This window comes from Miniopterus natalensis, chromosome 19 (assembly GCF_054644295.1).
Source record: "Miniopterus natalensis isolate mMinNat1 chromosome 19, mMinNat1.hap1, whole genome shotgun sequence".
NCBI classification, from domain to species: domain Eukaryota; kingdom Metazoa; phylum Chordata; class Mammalia; order Chiroptera; family Miniopteridae; genus Miniopterus; species Miniopterus natalensis.
The window spans coordinates 8,303,968-8,325,722 of record NC_142099.1 but is presented as its reverse complement, the minus strand read 5'-3'; the positions used below and the strand labels follow the sequence as shown (position 1 = coordinate 8,325,722).

At 45.8% G+C, this 21,755-nt stretch overlaps 1 protein-coding gene across 1 annotated transcript in view; it reads right to left on the bottom strand.

Annotated features, from left to right (window-relative positions):
* The window catches only part of SLC22A15 (solute carrier family 22 member 15), a 43,493-nt gene that overhangs the window by 11,776 nt on the left and 9,962 nt on the right, over window positions 1-21,755 (bottom strand). Inside the window, exons 2-8 of the mRNA XM_087828276.1 lie at window positions 19,711-19,923; window positions 12,181-12,313; window positions 11,363-11,527; window positions 8,278-8,407; window positions 4,300-4,515; window positions 2,256-2,396; window positions 92-177 (exon numbers count right to left, since the gene is read on the bottom strand). Of these exons, the coding sequence (XP_087684402.1) occupies window positions 92-177; window positions 2,256-2,396; window positions 4,300-4,515; window positions 8,278-8,407; window positions 11,363-11,527; window positions 12,181-12,313; window positions 19,711-19,923 (1,084 nt within the window). The remainder of the gene's footprint in view (window positions 1-91; window positions 178-2,255; window positions 2,397-4,299; window positions 4,516-8,277; window positions 8,408-11,362; window positions 11,528-12,180; window positions 12,314-19,710; window positions 19,924-21,755) is intronic.

Here is a 21,755-nt window from a genome sequence, read left to right as displayed (position 1 = left end):
GCCTGGCATATGGTAATCTCTCTGCTATATTGAGATTCATTGTAACAGAAGCGCTGTCCAGAGCCCTGCGGCAGGGGTTCGAGGGGCATACCTTTCTTTTCCGGAAGAAACATTACAATGAGACAAGCCAGTCCTCCCAGGCACAGAAACCCCGCTAATGTCCGCTTCCGGCCAAACCTGAATAATAGAAAGAAATGACACGTTTCTCTCAAGGATCTTACAAACTCATCTGCTTCTTCCCCCGGCCTTCCTTTCTCAGGGTCCTCAGGTTCATTGCACGTGTTCATCTTTTCTTAAGGAGTGGGTGGCAAATGGGACTGCTCAGGACATAAAATAACCATCGTAAGACAAAGGAAAAGTTGCTGGGTGGCAGGATTAAGTAATATATATGTACGGGGGGGAATCATTCTGTCTATTTCTGTACTTACTATGTTCCAGGCAGTGTTTTAAATGCTTTCTATTATCTTACTTAATCCTAATGATAAACCACAGGGCGTGTACTGTTCCCTAGACTCCCCGTCTCCCAGAGAAAGAAACAGAAAAAATGGAACCTGGTAGCTCATTTCAATTTCAGGTCACTTGAATCTTAAGCAGTTAAAATTTTAAACACTGTCCTTTCTCTCCCTTAAACAGAAACAGAAAATTTTTCTTATTGGTAGGTCAGAATTAAGTGAAATTCATTGCACACTTGATTGGGAGAAGCAGTTTTCAAATAAGAGCTCTAGGCTTGGAAGAAAGGTGCTCACATTAATCAGCCTCCCTTTCCTGGGGGCTGCAGCTTGCTAGGTCCTCTGTTAGGAACTTCAGCGTTACTTGTCATCTTTATGACAATGTTGCCAGGGGAGTTTTATAGTCCCTGGTGTAAGGGTGACGCCAGGGAGGCCTAGGGAGGCGACTTGTCAAAGTCATAGGACTAACACATAGCTGGGGCTGGATGTGAGTTCAGGTCTGCCTGACCCCAAAAGCAGCATTCCTTCTGTCTGTTTCAGACTTCCATCCTGACTCTGGTGGTAGTAGCTGGGAGACAGGGAAGGACTTGAGCCTCCCAGCCTTTCAAGTGACAGGTCCCGTGCTAGGCAGGCACTAGGGATGCGAAGACACATAGGATGCCCTCATGGACAGCATCCTCATAGCGCTTTAAGTGGTCATCAAAAGTGTGCACGGGAACCTGCAACAGCACAAAGGAGGGGTGTTTGGCACGCTGGGGACGTTTGGGGACAGATTTCTGAATATGCCGCCTAACCCGGCCCTTAGACCACGATGGGAATAAGCTTCGTCACTCACGGAGCGGTCAGCAGAGGACCACCTCCCAGAGAAAAGCTTCCAATCCTACCACTCAAAATGTGCTGAGCTCAACATCCATGGCAACAGCACCAAGGGCAATGCTGAAGAAATGCCGCCTTTGGTTAAAATGATGACTTCTGGAGACTGAGAAATGGCGCAGTCCAGCCGATTCCCAGCTCACACAAATGGGATTTTTCGTTGCCGGGTCAGGGGCTCAGTAACAGGAGGGATCTGAGAAAACGGAGGACAGGGTGCTCTATAAAAGAACTTAAGTATTTTGAAACTGTGGCCACTAACAATGAGCAGCAAAACAGAATGTATTCTTTCCCTCAACAAAGTCACAAGGGCCTTAAGAGGTAAGAAACATCTTTCTAGTTCCCCCAGTTCTTTGTCTGAACTTCTGAACAGCAGTGATTGGGTTGATGGGGTTCTACTTCTATCTACATAGAGCCAAATAATCCCACCTGCTGGGACTAACAAATTATGCACAGATGACTCAAAAACCTTCAAGTAGTGCCTGGCAGTGTGGCCCGGTTGGTTGAGTGTTGTCCCATGGACCAAAAGGTTGCCGGTTCGATTCCTAGTCAGAGCACATGCCCAGGTTGCAGGCTCGATCCCCAATAAGGGAGCGTGCAGGAGGCAGTCGGTCAATGTTTCCCTCTCTTTCACTCCCTCTCCCTTCCTCTCTCTCTAAAATCAATAAAAACATATTAAAAAAAACAACACAAAAAACACTTTCAGTTAGTAACTCCTTGTAATACTGGATTGCAAACCTACATAAAAATTTGTAAACATGAAACTCTAGAAATACTGCACTAAAAATGAATTATAACTGTGTTTGGTCTGAAAAAATTCTAATCACTGGAGTAATTAGCAGATGCTATATATGGATAAAGACAGTCCTGATTAGGTATTTATGCACATGAGAGTGTGAGTGTATAAAGCACACTTCAATATTCACCTACACTCACCATTTGTGGTTAATCAGGTAGATGCAGAGAGGGTAAGACGGAATCTCTATGAGGCCGGACAGGGCCAGGTTGGCATAAATGTTCCCGCCTAGATCACCTGCACTCAGGGTCAGGCCGTAATACACCAGGCTGCACACAAACCTGCAGGAGGGGTGAAGAACAAAAGGAGCAGCAATTAGGATTTGCCAGGAAGATTCAAACTCTGGTTCGACAGGATGCGATCCGTCTCAAGCAATAGGTTTGACCCTCCCGCTAACATTTCTATCCCAATCTCAATTTCTAGACTAGGAAAAGACAAAGAACAAAAGGGCCTTGGAAATCATTTGTCTAGACGCTGGATGAAGCAAATGCCTGGCCTGCTGCTGAGAGAGAAAACACATCATGCTCTCGTCAAGCACTTCTGCATCTAATAGAAGACAGTGGCTCCATGCTTACTTGATTTAACACAATTTATGGAACACTTGCCTTAGGCAATTGTCGTAAGATTATCAAAATGATTATAAAAAAGAAGTCCCAGGGAGAGAGCCCACAGAGGGTGGCATTGAGGGCGTGGGCTGAGGAGTGACTGGATAGCCAGTGGGTCACCTGCAGGCCAGAAATGACTGGCGCTCGGACCCCAAGCTGACTCTCAACCCCACTCAGCACTCAGCAGGTTCATGTGCTGCAGCCACCAGAGCAGGAGGGAAGAGACAAGGGGGTTGGTGGAGGCAGGCAGGCTTCTCAGGATAGTCCACCGGGGAGGGCCCTTTGGGAAGTCGTGCGTTTATTTACACACTCCACTGCGGAAACACCTCCTAGGTGGCAGGCACTGTCCCTGGCACTGAGCCTACCCCTGTTCCTGGGAACCAAGGAGCCCAGGGGCAAGGCCAAAGTGCCATCCCGAAGCTGCTAGTTTGAGGCTTCCTCCAACACAGTGAAGGGAGTAACAGCAACTTCTGTGTCTAGGAAACTGCATTATTAAAACAAAACAAAACAGAGCAGCAGAACGAACAAAAATAAACCCTGAGACTAGGCTTTCGTGATATATGGGTACATTTTGTAAACCACACGTTTCTACACAAACAGTAAAACACTCGGGCTTTGGAAGTTTGCCAGTTTTTAGGTTTTCGCGATGCACTTTAACAAGTGTTTATTTTGGGGTGGTTCTCATCTGCTCCCCTGGTTTTCCTTAGACAAAGTCTAACGCGCTGTGGCTATGATGAGATCGAAGGGGAAAGGAAAGCTTTCTTCCCACCTCTGCCAAGGCAGCTGAGCGGCCCAAGCGCCCTGGGTTAGGAAGAATGGGCTCTAGTGACCAAGAAGCGGGGAGGGGGAGGGAGGGGAGCCCTGCAGCGGGGCTGCTTGATGTTCATGCCTCTGGCCAGTGAGCCAGGGCAGCGGCTACTCCCCATTGCTTCTTACTGGGGAGACCTGTCACTCATATGCTAAGGACAATGAACAGCATGGTAGCCAGGACATCACAGGTGAGGATGTGGGGGGCCACGGAGCTATTTTCCTTGGCCCCTAGCACCTTGCCTGAACAAAGGACACAGACCGGGAGGCGTGCAGATGAAGGGAACCTTTCAAAGCCAAACCTGCCCGGCTGGTATGGCTCAATCGTTAAGCATCGACCCATGAGCCCTGCCCGGGTGGCTCAGCTGGTTGGAGCATCACCCGGTACAGCAAAAAGGTGGCAGTTTGATTCCCAGTCAGGGCACATGCCTGGGGTGCTCTAACCAACTGAGCCATCCAGGCAGGGCCTATTTTTCTGGGGAGGGGGAACAGGGTAACTTAAATATTTACATCAAATGCTCATAAACAAAGGTGTGTTTCTGACGTCAAGTTGGGTAAACCTGCCTTCAGGCACTATCATTTCCTCCTTGACAGGGAGGGTGTGAAAACAGAGGCCAATTCCAGGCACTCAGGGAGGGGACCTTGTTTCTGGGAAATAATTTCGTGCTGACAAAAGAGGTAAAATTTTGTCACCCCGAAGAAGGACCAGATGACCAACAGGCCTTTAGCAAGGGGAGCTGAAGATCAACACAACCCCCATGGCCATAATTACCAGATGAACATCAGGGTGAGAGTGTGCCCCAAGAGCACCCGGTACCGGAACAGGTCCAGGAAACTTCCCGTCTCCTTGCAGCTCCTGTTGGCCGGATGCGTCAGTGAGAAGGTGCACTTGAGCCTGCGGTTCCTCCTGGCGATGCGGTACAGAGCCGCTTCCGCCTCGCTCAGGCGACCCTGGGAGTATAACCAACGAGGTGATTCAGGAATGAATCTGAAAGAGACGTCATTAAAGGCTGTATATTCATCTGGGTCCACATGCAGAGGGAGGAGACGATTCACCCAGGCTGTGCGAGTCCCTCACCGCCACCGATTCCACGGCAGGCCCAAAGCTGACTCTCCCCGCGACAGGGAGAGAGGGCTGCTGAACACCTGCCAGCGGTGAAGGGTGGCTACTTTATTAATGGGAACCAAGACCACGCTGCCAAAAGAGCAGGGAAACTGGTAAATGGTATGCATTTACTTTTAAGAACATTTTAATATGTGAATGGCAAGGTAAGACTATAGCACTAAATACTACAAATGCTTCATAAGGCACAGCTCGGAGTCCTGGCTCTAATCACAGCCCGGTGTTGTTAGAATAATACTGTGGAGATAGCAGGCGTTTTAAGTTCTGGAAAAGCCCCACAAAGACGATAAAAATCTTTATTATCTCATCAGAAAGAGTAAACTTGTACAAAGTGTTCTAAACATAGTGATACGTGATTAAGAAGGGAGAGGTTATTTTAAGACCACACATAAAAATTCAACAGGGTTTATCACAGATTAGTTCCTTTTGAGCATTTACTGCTTCAAAATACCCCAAGCAGCTGAGACACTGGCTTCAATATGTCACGAGGATATTTCCTGAATCCCCCAAGATCTTATAAAATACAAGTTGCTTCCTGGTTAGCTTCCAGTTACAGAACAATAGATAACTTCTACTACGGCTACAAGGTATTGAACATTTATTTTGAGACTGATAACTTTCAACAGTTTCAAGACTTAGACATCACGTATACCTTCCTTTCCCTTCCCAGTTCTGCTCGCACCTGTAGAGGACTTTTCAAAGACAAAACTAGGCAGGAGCATGGAAGCTTTGTTTACTAAACACATTAAGTGCCTTTTGATCGAATTTGACGTTATTGGCCTAAAATGAAACTTGTATAAATAACATTGGCTACTTAAGGGGCTTTTCAGTAAGGGCAGTGGATTGGCAACAGACACCAAAGAATCTGGAACTTCCTGGACAGTGAGTCCATCAATAACCATTTATTAAGCACTTGCATGTTGTTACTGGGAAGAGAATATTCCTGTACAATGTTTGTCAAAAAGCAGGAACTAAGGCCTCTACAACATCCTGAAAATTCCCTTTATTTACTTCCTGATTACCACTTGGTTATTACTTTACACCAGTAAGTAATCAAGTAAAATACTGTTGGCAGTTGGGTTTGGCAACCATCCATTGGATCAGCCGGCCCTGTCCACAGGTGAGGTGCGGTGTAAACTACCTGCTGAAATTTAACTACACATAGAAAGAACAAAAGAGGACTTCTGGGGTGAATGCAGATAGTATACTTAGAATAGAAAAATCAGTGAACTGCTAGAAAATACAAGATAAAAACATTTAAAACTGAGGACTGGGAGGAGTGATAAAGAACCAATAAGGAAATAGCCAAAAAACTAAGTCATTATCTTTGGGTAATTTAGGTCATTTTCCTTTCCCTTTAACTTCTCTGTGCTTTCAGAATTGTTTAAAAGCCAAAAAAAAAAAAAAAAAAAATCTTAAAACTTTATCAATCGTTTTTAAAGACAGTAGTTCAGAGATACTCAGGCTTTGGAAATTTGACTCTGAGTGAATGAAGTTATTTTTACTTGGGAAAGGGTTGATCTTGATTATGACAACTCAGGAGCTGATATTTCTCCACAGTTCGAGGAGCCAGTAAGCTCCTCCACAGCCAAGGCTCAGCCGCCAGCGGGCAGAGCGGGAGCGGGAGCCCGCTGCACGCAGGCTACGCAGGCGGGGCATGAGGCCGGGCTCTCGAGGGAGCAGGCTTAGAACACGCCGCCCTCCTCCGACTGAACAGCGTTGCCTCTGCTCAACGCTGTTAACCAGTGGAGAAACCTTTGCGAATGAAGGGGGCCCTAATTTATAAAATAAAACTGTTCAAATTCAAGTGTTCTGAAATGGAGGAATTTTTAAGCTGAGTAATAACAGTTTCAATAAAAGCAATAAATAAGGTATGGCTCTAAAATAATGTGACTTTTTCTTATGTTGCTGAGGGCTAATTCCAAATGTTTTTGTACCCACATTTGCCCAACCGATACCAGGGCTCTACTGGGTAGCAGGCCCTGGGCTTCGGTGCTGGAGGAAGGTAACCTGCAAAACGCCTGCTGCTGTCAGAGCGCCCCTGGTGCAGAAGGAGAGCCGGGCTCCAGCGCGAGGCAGAAACAGGAGCACCGCTTGCAGGGTGCGGGCTGAGCGCTTCGGATTCAGAAAAGCAAGCGAGTGACTTGTGGCTGGAGGTAGGATCGGGGAAAGCTCAGGGTGGGCAGCATCTGAATAGACCAGGAAGGCTGCTAACAAACGGGAGGAAATGGGGAGAAGGCGCCGACCGAGCAGACAAGCCCACGGCACGACTGGAACAACGAGCAGCTCAGTGTACCTGGAACAGAGTGGGGGGGATGGGACAAGAGAAAACTAGGAAAGGTAAACTGGAGGCCAACTGTGCGGAGCCTCAGATTCCAGGCCTAACGGAATAGAGGTATATTTCAATTTTACGTGCTCCCTTCTCTCTGCTTCCTATTTTTCATGACGTGAATTCATTTCCCAGTGAAGAGATGTCCCCACTTAGCACTAAACAGTGGCTAATGCAGACGAGACACAGGAAAGAGAAAGGCAGATGGCTTGTCATCCGTCACAGTCACGCCACTACTGAAGGAGCGATGAGAGATCAGATGGAGAAATATGAGACATATTAAATTATAAAGAAAGCTCCTTTATCTACCAATATTTGCATGAGCACTTATTAATTCAAGGTCTCTACTAGGCATCCATTTATTCCAAAAGTTTACAATACACAAGCTAATAAAATATTGTTAGTTTCCCTTTCTAATAAAATTACATCACTCCAATTCATATAACTGAATATATTTAATAAACTTGCCATTTTAAATACAGGTTAACTATTTCTACTATATTCATTTCTGTACTTACTTTTGAGCCTGGATAAAGAGCTACTAAATTAAAGATCTAGCTGAGTGAAAATACTGCAGGTATCTCTGTCTTGCACAGAAGAAAGCTAGTACCATTGTATTTACCCCATAGATTTTCACGATTAAAACGAGAGATCTGATACCTCCAAAGAAACCCTTTCAGAAGCACATGGAAATTGCAGGTGAAACAGCCCAGGGGTGGTGGCTGGCTTTTCAGCATTTCGAGCACCGTGGTGAACACTGTGGGTGAACGGCCTTAAACCCTGCCCTGACCAGGAACTTGTCCTTTTACTGTGTCCAGCCCGGGCGCCTCAGTTAAGGATTTCTCCCCTACATGAGCATCTTCCCGCATCCACATTGAAAGGCCCTGAAATACACCCATTTGCAAGATGAACAGCTGCCCCCTGAATATTCCTATGAATAGATGGCGCAGTAAAATCGTAACTCTGTCACACGCCCAGCCCACGACGTGATCCAGCCTGGATATCTTTACGTTTGAGGCAACAGGTGAAAAAGAAACTGGTCCCCGGTGCCATAATGTGAAAGATAAAATGCAGTCTGGCGAGAGGTGACTTTAAACAAGGGATACCTGCCGCCTGAGTTAATTAAGCATCTCTCTTCCCAGGAGCAGCCAAGCATGGGAGCGCCCGCGGAATTTAGCTCTTCGGCAAGGTCAGTTCAGGCGCATTCCCACAAGGGGGTAACGCCGCTCACTGACCCGCGTCCTCGGAGACATTCCTTCTGCTTATCGAGCTTAAACTCTACGAGAAAGAATACTTACAAAGACAAGAGGAAGACCACTGTCCCCTGCAGGTTAACCAGCACGGCCAGGTTCCTCCAGGAGCGGATCAAGTACCCCAGCAGGGCACACTGCGCGATGCCAACTGCGAAGAAGAGGCTGGTGATCGAACCTGGTTCGGGGAGGAAAGACCTGTTACTGGAGAGGCGCCGTCCCGGGCCACTTCCAACCCACGTCACAGAGCCAATCCCTTCCCTGGGAGATGTAAGCTAAAGAGAAACCTGCACAAATATCAAGCAGCAGACGACACACTAGAAGAGAGGCCAGCAGATGAATGGAAAGGAGGAAGGACAGGTGAGAAGTACACACGGCACATGGGCAGGACGAATTTGAAGGCTGTCCGAGGGGCACCGCTTGCTGCAGTGCCACCTGCCTGGCCTGTGGCTGGCCTTCGGAACACTGTTCGCTCTATAACCATGAGGTTTTTAGGTCATGAGATTATTGCAATACTAGGACTTCACTTCCTCACAGATGCTGTCCCTGAAATCCTTATTTTAAATCACAGCCTGCCTCCCAATTCTCCCTATTGCTCTTCCCTCCTTAATTTATCACAATCAGATATGACACGTTTTATTTTTTTCGCCTCTGTCCCCCCAAGTAGAATATAAGCTCCATGAAGCAGGGATTTTTGTCAGCACACTGATAGAAAAAAAAATTAACCCCGGGGTTAAGAATTGTATACGTTTTAAAATAAATGCTGAGATGGGTATTAAACCCACTGGTTTGCCTAATATACTTGCAAATTCTATGCCTCTGTCACACTTTCCATACCTGCTATTGTAGCTAATAGCACCAGAAATAGCTGCTATTTATATAGCAGCTACTATTTATTGAGCACTAGCCTTTTACATACAGGGTGGCAGAGCGCAGGGGCCATTGCTAGCCATCTACGGAGGGAGCACACAGCTCAGGGAGGTCGCGGCTGCTGTCTGGGGAGGCGCAGCTGTGTGTGGCAGGGCTGGGACTCAGACTCAGGTCCGTCTGAGGGGAGACTGCATTCTGTACACCCCCTGTCCCACCACCCTTCCAGGGAGGGGCGGGCTTCTGCGGGCATCCCATCACAAAGGACTTTGTCGACCCTGTTACACAAATTTTCTACCCAAATCCTGTAAAACCAATGTTTCCTTTTATCTTTGTTCTTAGACGATCAAGCTATAACTAAAAGTAATGTCATGTATACCGTGTGAGGCAAAAGGGGAACCAAGGGGGACAGCTGATGTGACACTGCGCTCAGAGTGTTCAGAACGTGTGGCCCGATAAGCAGGGGAACAGAGAGTGTGATTTCCCTGGAAACTTAAGATAATCAATAGCTATTACAGGTTCATTACGGCGCATCAAAGAGCACCTGGTTTCCACGGATGAGGTTCCAAGTCCTCAGGAACCACTGCAACATGTAGGCAAAAACAAGCAAGTCCACAGGATGAGACCTTTGCAGAGGGACCAAACTCAAACCCCAGTTCTGCCACATGCTGCTGTGTGACTGTGGGCAAATCGCTAAATGTCTCTGAGCCTCAGTTTCTCATCAGTGAAATGGAAATAATAATACCTACTTCAAAGGGTAGTTGTTAGTTTCAGATGAAATAATGCATGCTATACAACTGTAAATTTGTTCTCCTATAATATGGATATAGTCCCTTATATCTAGTAACCCCACCCCCAAGAAAAGCCACCTAAGAGCTCCTGGGGTGAGCATCTATTACAGAATATTGTCTACCTAGCACTCCTTTCTAATTCTACACCCCTTCCCCTTCTGGAGAGCTGGCCCCCCACCCTTCACCCCGGCAGTTCAAGTGGGGGCTGCGAATCAGAGCTCCCCTAGCTGCAGGGGTGACCCCAGCTGGGCCAGTCAGAACTTTTACCCAGGATGGTAAATACTGGACTTGGCAGTGAAATCTGAGAGCTGCTGGGCGCATCCCTGACCGAGCAGAGGAAGCTTCTCGGAGAGGATGAGGGCTGTATGTATTCTTTACACTTGCATTTATTTCTTTATTTTACTTTACAGTGGGCATCCATTCTTTTTTGTTATACGATATTTACATAAGGGAAAAATAAAAAAATATATTAGTATGAAAATGTTCATGTCACTAGTATTTTATTTTGCTATTCTCAATAATTTTCCATTATCTTCCTGTTAAAAGACACTACAAAATCTATCAGAAATGGATGTTTTAGGCTTATACGTACATTTTTCCGTAAATACTTAGTATTTTATACATATTGCAAACATTATTTTGTAAATGAGCATAATTTTTCAAATGATTTTTTTTTACTGTGAACAATTAGGCTACTTCCAACTAATCCCCTATTGCTGAACACTTAGGTTTTCTCCAGTGGTTGCAGTTCATGAACATATCTGAAGCCCAGGAGTGTGTAAGATTGTGCTGGAGAGAAACCAGCTTAGAAAGGTCCAGGACAGGACCCTGGGGACAGCCCCAGATCACGGGGCAGAGAGACAGACGCTCCTCACAAGGGTCCCAGGTGCTGTCAGAATCATCCTGTCTCGGGTGCAGGTCAGTGGATGGGCCTTTGGGGAACCCTCTCAGGCTCGCTCTAATTTCACTGTGAATTTGGCAACCATCTGGCTCCACTGTTGCAGGTTTCCCCCTTTCTTTTTTTGTTATTTGGTACAGAAATTTTAATAGCCTCTTCTTACCCCAACATCAAGGACACTGGCTCTAGGCAACTGGCAAGGGTACAAGAGACCAGAAGGTCTTTCTTTTTGACTAAAACATGCAACGGGCCAGGAATAATCCTAGATGATCTGGCAGGGTAGGGGTGAAAAATGCCCTTCTGGGGAAATCAACACTCTCCAAATAATCTGAAGGCAATCTGTGAGGATGGGGGCAAGCTCACTGTCTGTGAGGCAGACCCCTGGGAAGACTTTCTACAGAGAAATACAAATGGCATGTTCATGGTCAGACAGAACAAACTCAGGTACGAAAATCTAAGAGTTGGACAGAGCACTTCAAGTCCAAGTGCATTTTTAGACTCTAGGGTTAAACTGGTTCCCTACAGAGTTTTCAGGAGCAGCTCACCACCTCTGCATCTATATGGATTCAAGCAGTACCTGCCAGTGCCCAGTAGGCGGTGCCCACACATTCGTTCAGCAGGACAAAGGCCACCAGCGACATCCCTCCATTCATCATGCCCACCAGGAAGCGGGTTGTTACAAAGAACTCGTACGAGGGGGAAAACCCATTTGCAATAGCAAATAAAATGTCGAGAGCAAAACCTAGAAAGAGAGGAACAGTATTCAATAACCCAGAGACAAAACAGCATTTGGTAGAATAAATGATATTCATTAGTTTGTAAACGTAAATCTTTGTCAACTTAAATTTTCTGACAGTTTGTTTTCAAAAAGCATTCTCTTAAAAACTATAAATAAAAGCCAAGGTTTTCTTTCTTTGTTCCAAGTTGATTTCTGTCAATCATGCACCATTTTCAATTATTCACAAAAAGGCTGGAAATTAAAAAAATCCTAGCTCTACTCAGCTTCTCAAGAGAACTATGCTGAGTCCTCTGGAGCTCATTGGAAATGAATCAATAGCACAAGGTGGAAGGAAAGGGATCTGTGGACTCTCTCAGTCGCTGCTCTTAGGAACACGGCATAAGTTAGAATTTGGGGCTGCAAGAAGCACCATCATCTCTGAAAAGCTCACGATGCACAGACCTGGCCTTGCCAGCTGTGCCGGTCACTTGAAAACGCTTGGCCAGAATCCACGCCGGCTGCAGTTCGGCCTCTGCCAGCATAACAAAAATCAGTTCTCTGTCCACACGGAAATTCCCCGAGAGCTTAAGGAAACGGTCCCCTCGTCCCCTTGCTGCTTCCCCGAGAACCTCAGGGAAACGCGCCCTCTAACTCTGCCCCAGGACACAGCGTGTCACCTGCGAGGTAGACGGGTTTCCTCCCGAAGCGATCGGACAGCTGGCCGAAAGAGATGACGCCCACGAACACGCCGCTGAAGAACAGCGAGCTTGCCGCGCTCACTTTGTAAGATCTGCTGGCAATTAAGAACCACTGCGGGAAGGAGACACAGAAGAGACACTTAGGTCACTGGAAAGACAGGTGGGTTGGGTTAGCCACTAAAAACAAGTGCGTAGCAAAGCTTGTGACCCGAACTTCTCGGGGTCCTGCGGCCTCTCGCTCTGGCGAGTGAGGGGCGTGGAGAGGGGAAATTCACCTGACATTCCAAGGCTGTGTTACACAGACGCAGAAAGATCACGGACGTGCTCAGTTAAGGTACAGACTGACCTCTGTCAAGGAAGACACCGGCCTAAGATGTGACTGCCCACCAGGACTCGCTTTTAGTTGGGACGTTTTCATTTCGGGCCATCCCGTGTGGTTACTTTCGGTCCCCGAGTCCGCAGGGCCGCCACGCCGGCCTCCCGAGCTTGTCAGGGGCAGTATGTGGCCCCTTTTCATCCACACTGGCCAGAAGTGTCAGAAGTGGAGAAGTGGACATTAGAGGAGACACAGGAGGGGTGTTTTTCCTTTACCTGGAGCAGTCAAACCCGTAGAGGCGGACAGCGGAGCAGCGGTTCCAGGGGCCGGGCGAATGGGAGTTACGGTTCAATGGGTACCAGTTTCCCCTTGTAGAGATGGACAGTGGTGACGGCTGCACATTGTGAATGTACCTAATGCCACTGTACTGTGCAGGCCAAAAAGGGGCCACGTACTAACCTGACAAGCTCAGGGGAGGCCTGCACGGCGGGCCCTACAAACTCAGAGACTGCAAGTAACCACACAGGACGGTCTGAGCATAACAGTTCCTAAGAGTGAGTCACGGTGGATCGTCACGTCCTAGGCCTGCAGCTGCCCTGACAAAGGTCAATCTTTGCCTTGAGTGAGCCTGTCTACTGTCTGTTTGCATCTAAGATAACCTATCCTGGGAATTGTCAGAGTAATCACCTTTTTCCAGACCCCTCAGGGCACAATCTCCCACCAGAGGGAGGGACCACAGAACCTCTCATTGTTGCCCAAATACCATCTCCACGTGCTGGGAATGTTCACTGTTAACTGCCCTGCACCCACCCATGGGAAAGAAGTGTGTGTCTAGTTTTACTCTTCACCCAGCTTCAGAGGTTTCCCACTTTGCTTTTTCCCGCCGCCCTAATCTAGCACCAGTGGGCTCCATGTAGCCCTCCTTACGCCCCTTCCTTTCATTATAACGTCTATAATAAACTGCAAAGCTGCCATTCTCTGGAGCATTTTCTCGAGCCGCTGAGATTTTGCTTCCCCGCAGTTGTCATCAGTTTGGCTCAAATAAACTCATAACAATTCTCTACAGGTCTGGATGTTTCTTACTTCGACAACTGTATTCTGCAAAATGGTGAAAATGGTCCATTTTATGTTATGGATATTTTACCACAATAAAACATCCCTTGAGTACCATTACCTTCTATTTAAGGGAAGCATGTAACCCTAAAGAGAAAGTAATGGCCCTCTGCTTAACCCGCCCTTATCTAAAGCCCTGTCTAGCCGTGTGGTAAGGTGAGCATTGGTATAAAGTCCACCTGTGTCACAGAGATGTCACAGAGGTGGCCTCAGAGAACTAAAAGGATGCTCGCCTCTCCCCCCTCACAGCCCTTTTTTAGAGTCAGCAAAGGCAGGGTTAGGAAAGTCCCTTCTGGAACATTTGCAGGGAGCCTCCCTTCTCTCCCCGTTCAGGTCACTCCTGTCCCGTGATGTTCTGACCACCACTAACCACGGCCCACAGCAATGGAATTTCTCTCCTCCTCCTGCATTTCCTGTGAGGCCGCATCGACAGGGATCTTGACGAGACAGCTCTGTACACCTCTGCGCAGCAAGAGCCACAAGCTACGGGCACTGGAATAAACAGGGACGCGGCCCTCTCCCGAACGCTGTGCTTTACTCCTAAATTCTATGGTTGATTAAGGTTAATTAACTGGCGTTCCTCACCCTTCATGGATTAGAAACCATAAACTAGGGTGTCACTGCCCTTAGAAATAGTCATCAGGAACTTGCTGCTTTGGGTGGCAGTCATAATTTCAATGAGAGAGTGACAGAAGCAATATGACCAAAAAAAATGAACTATGTTCCAGACATTTTTTCATTTGGTTATCCCATAAATATTTGATTAGTTTCTACCAGGGGTTAATAACTATTCCAAACACTGGGAATACAGATGTAAATGAGCTAGACAGTCCCTGCGCTCATGGAGAGGCAGTGCCGGTGGAGTAAGACAGGCATTAAACACATGAGCACCTTGGGAGAGGCTGGGAGGAAGCCCCTTTAAACAGGTGGCCAGGGAAGGCTTCTCGGGGGAGGTGACGTTTATGACCGGAACAAGGTAGACGTGATCAACCCTGAAAGGCTGGTCAGGGAACATGAGGATAAGTGCCATGGCCTTTAGGTGAAGACACATCATGTTCTGAGAGTTTGTTTTGGTGCCTTTAAGATCTGGCCTGCAACTTTAGCCTAGATTATTCTGCACTGCAACTTCTGCTAGTCTGTTAATATGGCCAAGATGTCTGGGCTCGCTCTGATCTGTTTTGTGCTTGGTCAATAAAAAGCGGTTCATGCGGCTGCTCCATAACCAACCATTCTGTTGACCACATCTGCAGAACTTCTCAAATCCATCAAAAAGGCCATAATACTAGCCTTCCAACAACTGGATAGCTACCAGCTCATTTGGCAGTTTCAGGAAGCAGTGGCCCAAAGGATGTTTGACCAGCAAATTCCAAATTCTGACTCTCAGGCTGCCAGTTCCAGTGTCAAAGTGATTTCTCATAATTTTCCTTCGGGTCAATGCTGGCTGGACTAATGCATTTCCCTGCTTCTCCTTGAATGTATTTGGGAACTGATAGAAAAATTGGGAGGCACTGCCAGAGTTTAAGAAAGCACATTGAAGCGTAAGAAGCTGGAACCCAGGAGGCATCCTTGACAGATCCAGGTGAACTGGGTGCTTGACTCAAGACTAAGGTAACGTGTTCACAATAGGCTTTCCATATTACCCCTCCGCTAACCTGTCAGGTTTTTATTTAAATGTTTGGTTTGGTTTTCAATTTTAAAAACTTTTCAAGTAGAATTTACAAACTTATCACATACCTATTATGTGACCTGAAGAGTTATTTTGTCAAGGCTCAAACGAGGCATATTAGGAGAGGGATCCCTTAGTATTTGAGAAAATGTACTGGTATAACTTGATTTTAAAGTTTTGAGAAGACTACATTTAATGTTAGTTAATTTCTTTGCCCTTTTGTTTAATATTTAGTACCAAGGTAAACCCAAACCAGCAATCACTAGGATATCAGAAATTAAACCATAATAAACTCCCCGAAAATGATGAGTGTGATGTTCTTGAAAAATGTGTTTTTTATGAGGCTTTAAATTTTAAAAGTCATAAATTTCTAAGTCACTCAAAGCCTTAATTGGCTAGAGATTATCAAAGTGATGATTCTCCTATCATTTTTTTAAATGACAGGCCAAATTCTAGAGATACGGAAATGAATTTTCTTTTCTATATTAATTCATTTCACATTGAAAAATCACTTGCAAATTTAAAAAGCAGGAAATCTTTTCTTCTTTCATTCATTAACAGAAGAGGAAAGACAGTAAAGACAAAATATTTTCGGTTTCTCAGGATGACCTAGATCAATCTACTTTTGCTTTATAATCACTATCTGTATTTTTGTTCATATGCTCACCACAATTACTGGAGAGTTCATAAGTTCACTTAGTATATGTACTTTCCAAAAGGAATTGCGGGGCCCAGCATTAAAAGCACTGGGACAGCCATTCCTTCATCTACAGAAAGCAGTCCTGAGGGAAAATCAGGCCCAACCAGGGACAGACGCCACTGAGAACAGCATGAGGACAGGGCAGGGTGAGAGCTGTGCTGTGGATCATACACAGTGTCAGTGACAGGCAGGGCCGAGAGCGGCACCCCTGCCTCTCACCTTCTAAAAGGGGGACTTGTTCACCACCCGGTGCAGATCGCTGGTGCGGGTGCAGCCTTCCCTGCAAGGGGACAGACGCATGGCTGTCCAGGGCACAGCCCACCCGATCATAAAGCGCAAGGACAGCCTCCCCGGCTGCCCAGCAGGGCCAACCGCAATGGGCAAGCCAGACCGGGCAGGCGCTTAGTGACCGAGCGTCTTGCCCCCCGCAGTCCTGCTGTGATGAAAACCAAGTCATTTTATGAGTGCCCTGGCCGTTCCCAGGCTCCCAGCTGGTCAGTATCTCAAGGCTTCGGGGCTGGGACACACAGCAGCTCCCGCACGCCCCGCAGCAGGACCCCGTGGGCCCCGCACCGCTGGGAGCTGGGGGCTGCCCTGGGGGATACGCTGAGCTATTCTGACAACAGGTCCAACTCTGCTCCCTTCCCCCACTGTCCTGCGTTTCCCGAAGATATATTTCCAGTCATGGGACAGGAACAATCTCACTTCAGGAGAGAACAGGGTGATCAGAGGCCTCTGTGATTAGGAAGAACTCGGACAGGGTGTTTCAGGAGCAATTTCATGGTGATTAACTGACCTGCTTCATTTCAATGTAGTTGTCACTCTGAATTACCACTTACTGGGTGACGTGTGCAGTGCAGGAGAGTCAGTAGTACAGGCGCAAGGAAGCAAGACATCGAAAAAAATGAGCCCCTAAAGCAATTATTGCAGAGAATTTTTCAAATAGTTTTAATACTCTGTCTTTTGACCCCAGGGTATGGCGTGGGGAAAAGATATTAATCTCAAGATTATAATCAGTCAATTTCGGTTGTATCTACAATGATATTAAAGACTCCAGCCTTATTCTTTTTGGCGGCAAACATTAATTAAGCACGATAATCGCATGTCTCCATGATATCTGGTCCTCTCCGAATGAGTCAGAGCTCAGGGAACCATCTGAATGAGGCAGACAGCAATTCGCCACATAAATTCACCCCAAAGGCTGCTGGCTCATTTTAAAAGAGCCGAGACTCCTAGACTAGAGGGTGGGTTTTTTGCATTAATACCAAGTTAATCATGTCTACATAACCTTTCATTTGCCCTTCCCAAAACCCTCCATGAATAACTTCTGCGAGGCCTGACCTGAATGTAATAAGGGGCAGATGAGAGTTTTAAATAAGCAGACAAACAAAATAGAGCCAGAGGCATGGATACATGGAGGAGACTGCCAGAGGTGGGGGGGGGGGGGGGTGGTGGATGAAAGAAGGTGAAGGGATTGGCCAAAGAGCATGTATGCATAGCCCGTGGACACAGACCACAGTGTGGTAAGGGCCAGGGGAGGGTGGGGGTGGAAGCTGGGTGGAGGTGGAAAAATGGGGGACATCTGTAACAGTGTCAACAATAAAAAATATAAGAAATAAAAAAATAAAATGTGTACTTTTAACACCATCTCCTTAAACTATAGAGTTCTGCAGACTCTATCTTGATATTTACTTTCAAAAGTTTTACATGAGAGGTCAGTAAGACTTTATACTTGTTTTTTTAACTCTCATTTTATACCAAATAATTTCAGTAAGAAGCATATATTATCTATATGTCACAGACAGTATATTAAAAATCTACCAACTTAATGACAAGCTTGGGTACCAGTTTCAATATCATCACTTTGAGCAGCAACTGAAACACTAGAGAGGTAATCTCTTGAAGAGAGAAAATACATTAAAGCTAAACAGAAATGAAATTGCAACATGTCAAAATCTGTGGCACACAGCTAAAGCCATCCTGAGAGGGAAATTTATAGCACTAAATGCTTACGTTTGTAAAGAGGAAGACTCTCCTCAATAATCGAAGCTACCATATCTCAAACCTAAAAAAAAAGAAAAAAAAGAAAAAAACCCAAAGCACAGAGAAGGAAAAAATAATAAAGAGCAGAGTAGAAATCAATAAAATTGAAAACAGAACAGAGAAAATCAATGACACAAAATGCTGGTTCTTTAAAAACATTAATAAAACGAACAAGCCTCTCTCATGGCAGATAAGTAATTAAATAAGAGAGAAGACGCACGTTTCCAATATCAGGTAATAAAAAAGGGGATATCATTTCAGACTCTGAAGACATCAGAAGGACAATAAGGTCATATCATGAACAACTCGACACATATAAACTTGACAACTGAGATGAACAGGCCAATTCCTTGAAAACCCAACTGCCACAACTCACAATACAAAGTAGAGCATTTAAATAGCCCTATAACTATTAAGAAAATTGAATTCATAATTTTAAAGCTCCCCAAGGAGAAATCTACAGGCTGAGATGATTTCAATGGAGAACTCTATCAAATGTTTAAAGAAATAACACCAATTCTACACAAACCCTTCCAGAAAATAGAAACACTTCTTAATTCATTTTATGAAGCTGTATTCTATACTATGTAATTCAATACTATGAAGCATAGTATTACCCTGACACGAAACCAGACAAAGATAGTACAAGAAAAGAAAGCTACAAATCAATATCCATCAAAATATAGAAGCCAAAATCCTTAGCAAAAATTTTAACAACTAGAATTCAGCAATATATAAAAATAAGTATATGCCATCTGGAGATGCAAGGCTGGTTCAATATTTAAAAATCAATTAGTATAATCCACCATGTTAGAAAGCAAAGAAGAAAAATCACACGATCATTGCAATTAATGTAGAAAATGGCAAACTGATGTATGTGACAAAATTCAATACATTCATGATAAAAACTCAAAAAATTTGAATGGGGGAGGGGGGACTTCCAGAATGGCAGTGAGCAAATGGACAGCTTGTGGGCAGCAGGCAAAGGACACAGAATATTTTAACACTTTACGAGTACGAGTACAACCAGTACGAGTGCTTTCCAGCTGAGCACGAAGCCCTGCCCCTCTCATCCCAGGGTTTCTCTGATCACCAGTCTACACTCAGCTCATGTACCTCTGGCTGGCTCAGAAGGGACTGTCTTTATACGAACCTTCTTGGCCAGCAAAGCCCCAGTTGAAAGTAAGGCTTCCTGCCCACACGAGGCAGTACTTTTGTATTTGAGGTTGTACAGTCAAGGTGCCCCACGTGGTCTACACATGGGACTGGACTTCAGCATGAGCCACGGATGTTACAGGTGGGTCATTCCATTCCTCTCTCTATACGTTGTTAATTTTTGTGTCTATAATAAAGAAACATGGAAGTTTTCATGCACTTCTTTAAAGGACACTATAATCAAAGAGCAGCTCTTTTGGAGTTTCTATCGCCCTTCATATAACTAGTTTGGTAAAACTCAGGCTTTTCCCACTGGTAGTAAGAAGGAAAAATGTTTTCGTGGAATTGGCTCCTTTAAACCCTCAAATTTACTAGAACTCTCAAATTTATCTGAAGATATGGCTGAAATTTAAATCAACAAGACAAAAAGGTGGTTCCACCTGGGCAAGGAGATGCATTCACTTGGTGACCACAGTGGCCTGTTCGGGCTCCACTGCTCACCGCTCCCGGGCTTACCTCCGAGGCGATGGAGGTGAAGCTGCCGCTGAAGTGCACGTGCTTATGGATCTCGCTGCCGTTGGCCCTCAGAAGCCAGTCCCCGAGGGCCTGGTCCTCGCTGGCCCGCTGGCGGCCGTGGCTCTGATTGGGCAGGAGCTCGGCGAGGTCCCAGTGGTAGGACGGCGTGGCGCCCACCAGCGCGATGAGGATGGCCTCGGTGGCCACGTAGAGCTGGAAGAGCAAGCACACAAGACCGTCTGTGCTGGAAGCGCGATCCCAAGCTCACAGGCCTTATGAGCGCGGAAACGGGACATATCAGAGACAAAGGAGAAAGGCGTGAAAGGAGCCTCATGACCTACTGCTAACGAAGCCATCTGCAGCCCCACCTGTGAAGTCCCTGACATTTTTCCCAAGGGTTTTCTTTCTACCTGCTGAGGACACTGCGCATCGATGGCTGACACTGGGTGGGTGCAGGGGGAAAAATCACTGACTGATTCGGAAGACTAACGTTCCCGCTCTTTTCCCCTCCCCACTAGATCCTCTGTGCAGATAAGCAGTCACCAGGGTCCAGGAGTCTCTTGGCCTTGAATTCACGATTTAAACAAGAAGATTTTTTGTGGCATAGTTAAACGTCTTAGAAAACAGTATACACCCCCCACGCTCCCCCACACATACACACACGTATACGCAATATACATATGAAGCATATATATATATATATATATATATGCATATATATGATAGAGTGAGCACGCAAGCGAGCATGCTTTATTAAAGTAAGTAAGCATAACATGTACTTGACTAGGTAATATTTTAAAATATAGTATAAAACTTACAATACAATCTAAAGAAATTCAAAATTCCAGGAATGGATATTCGCTTTAATACTTTTGGCTGTTTAAATGTAACCATTGTTTAATCTACACATAGTTGTCTCCCCAAAGAAAATAATACTTCGCTCATGAGTTCAAGAAATATTTATTGAGTGCACATGCCATTTGTCTCTGTCTGTTCTGGGCTCCTTAGCTATTCACAATTGGGCTTACAGGCTGTTGAGCCCAACACAGCCTTTTTATACTACGGATTTCCGTTTATATCTGCTCGCATTGTTGGACGATTATTTCAAGCTGAAAATGTATATAAGAAAACACGTTAGTCTTCTCCATAGTGAGATGATCTTATTTTAAGAAATTATGCCTATGAACTTAGAACTTGATGTCTTAAAATGCCTTTAAACAGAATAAGTGTCTAAAACATAGAAAACCTATGATTTCTCTGCAGCATATAGTAACATCCCCACTGGATGGATGCGTTGACTGAGGCACAAAAAGGTGGGCAGACCTGCCAACAACCTTGTCTCCGTTCCTCAGCGACCTCCCAGTGCCTTCCACACCATCCCGTGGGGGCCCATCCAGCCGTTAAGTGGATAAGCTCACGCACCCAAGGCAGAGTGATTTATCACAAACAGGTGATGGAATTACTGTCAGGGAAAGAGTAAAGTCGTCACGGCACTGTGTGTGTCATAACAGAAAGCTAATGTAAAACCCAGGATGTGATTTTTCCCCCTCAGCTGGGCTGCGGGATATAGGCGGCCCCAATCTATTTTGAGCAGAATAACTCTGGGCCTCTCGAGATGTACAAAGCGGCTGCAGGTCAGCCTGTGTGGGAGATTTATGGTAAAGGGCAAAGGCAAACATGTTTCCAGATTTACATTGCTTCCTGGCGGCTATTTGCATACTATTAAGGACGTTTTAGCACCGGAGGTGATCAGCTTGTAAGAACAGAAACCTAAATAATTACAAGAATAGATAGATACATTTAGCAGAGGCTATCATTACAAAGCCACTTGCACCAGTTTTAGTAACTGCCCCTCCTGATGATAATCTGCTGAAATATAATCGATGGGTCAAGAAATGAAAAAAATGGGGCAAGGAAACTCAGGAAATGGCGCAAAACTGTGTTCTGGTGAATGCGCAGCCTTCTATCCGGCGAGACAAGCAGCTCTCCTCTCTCTAGACATGCTCGTTTCTGCTCTGGCTCCTACCACGCGCTTCCCTGGAAAG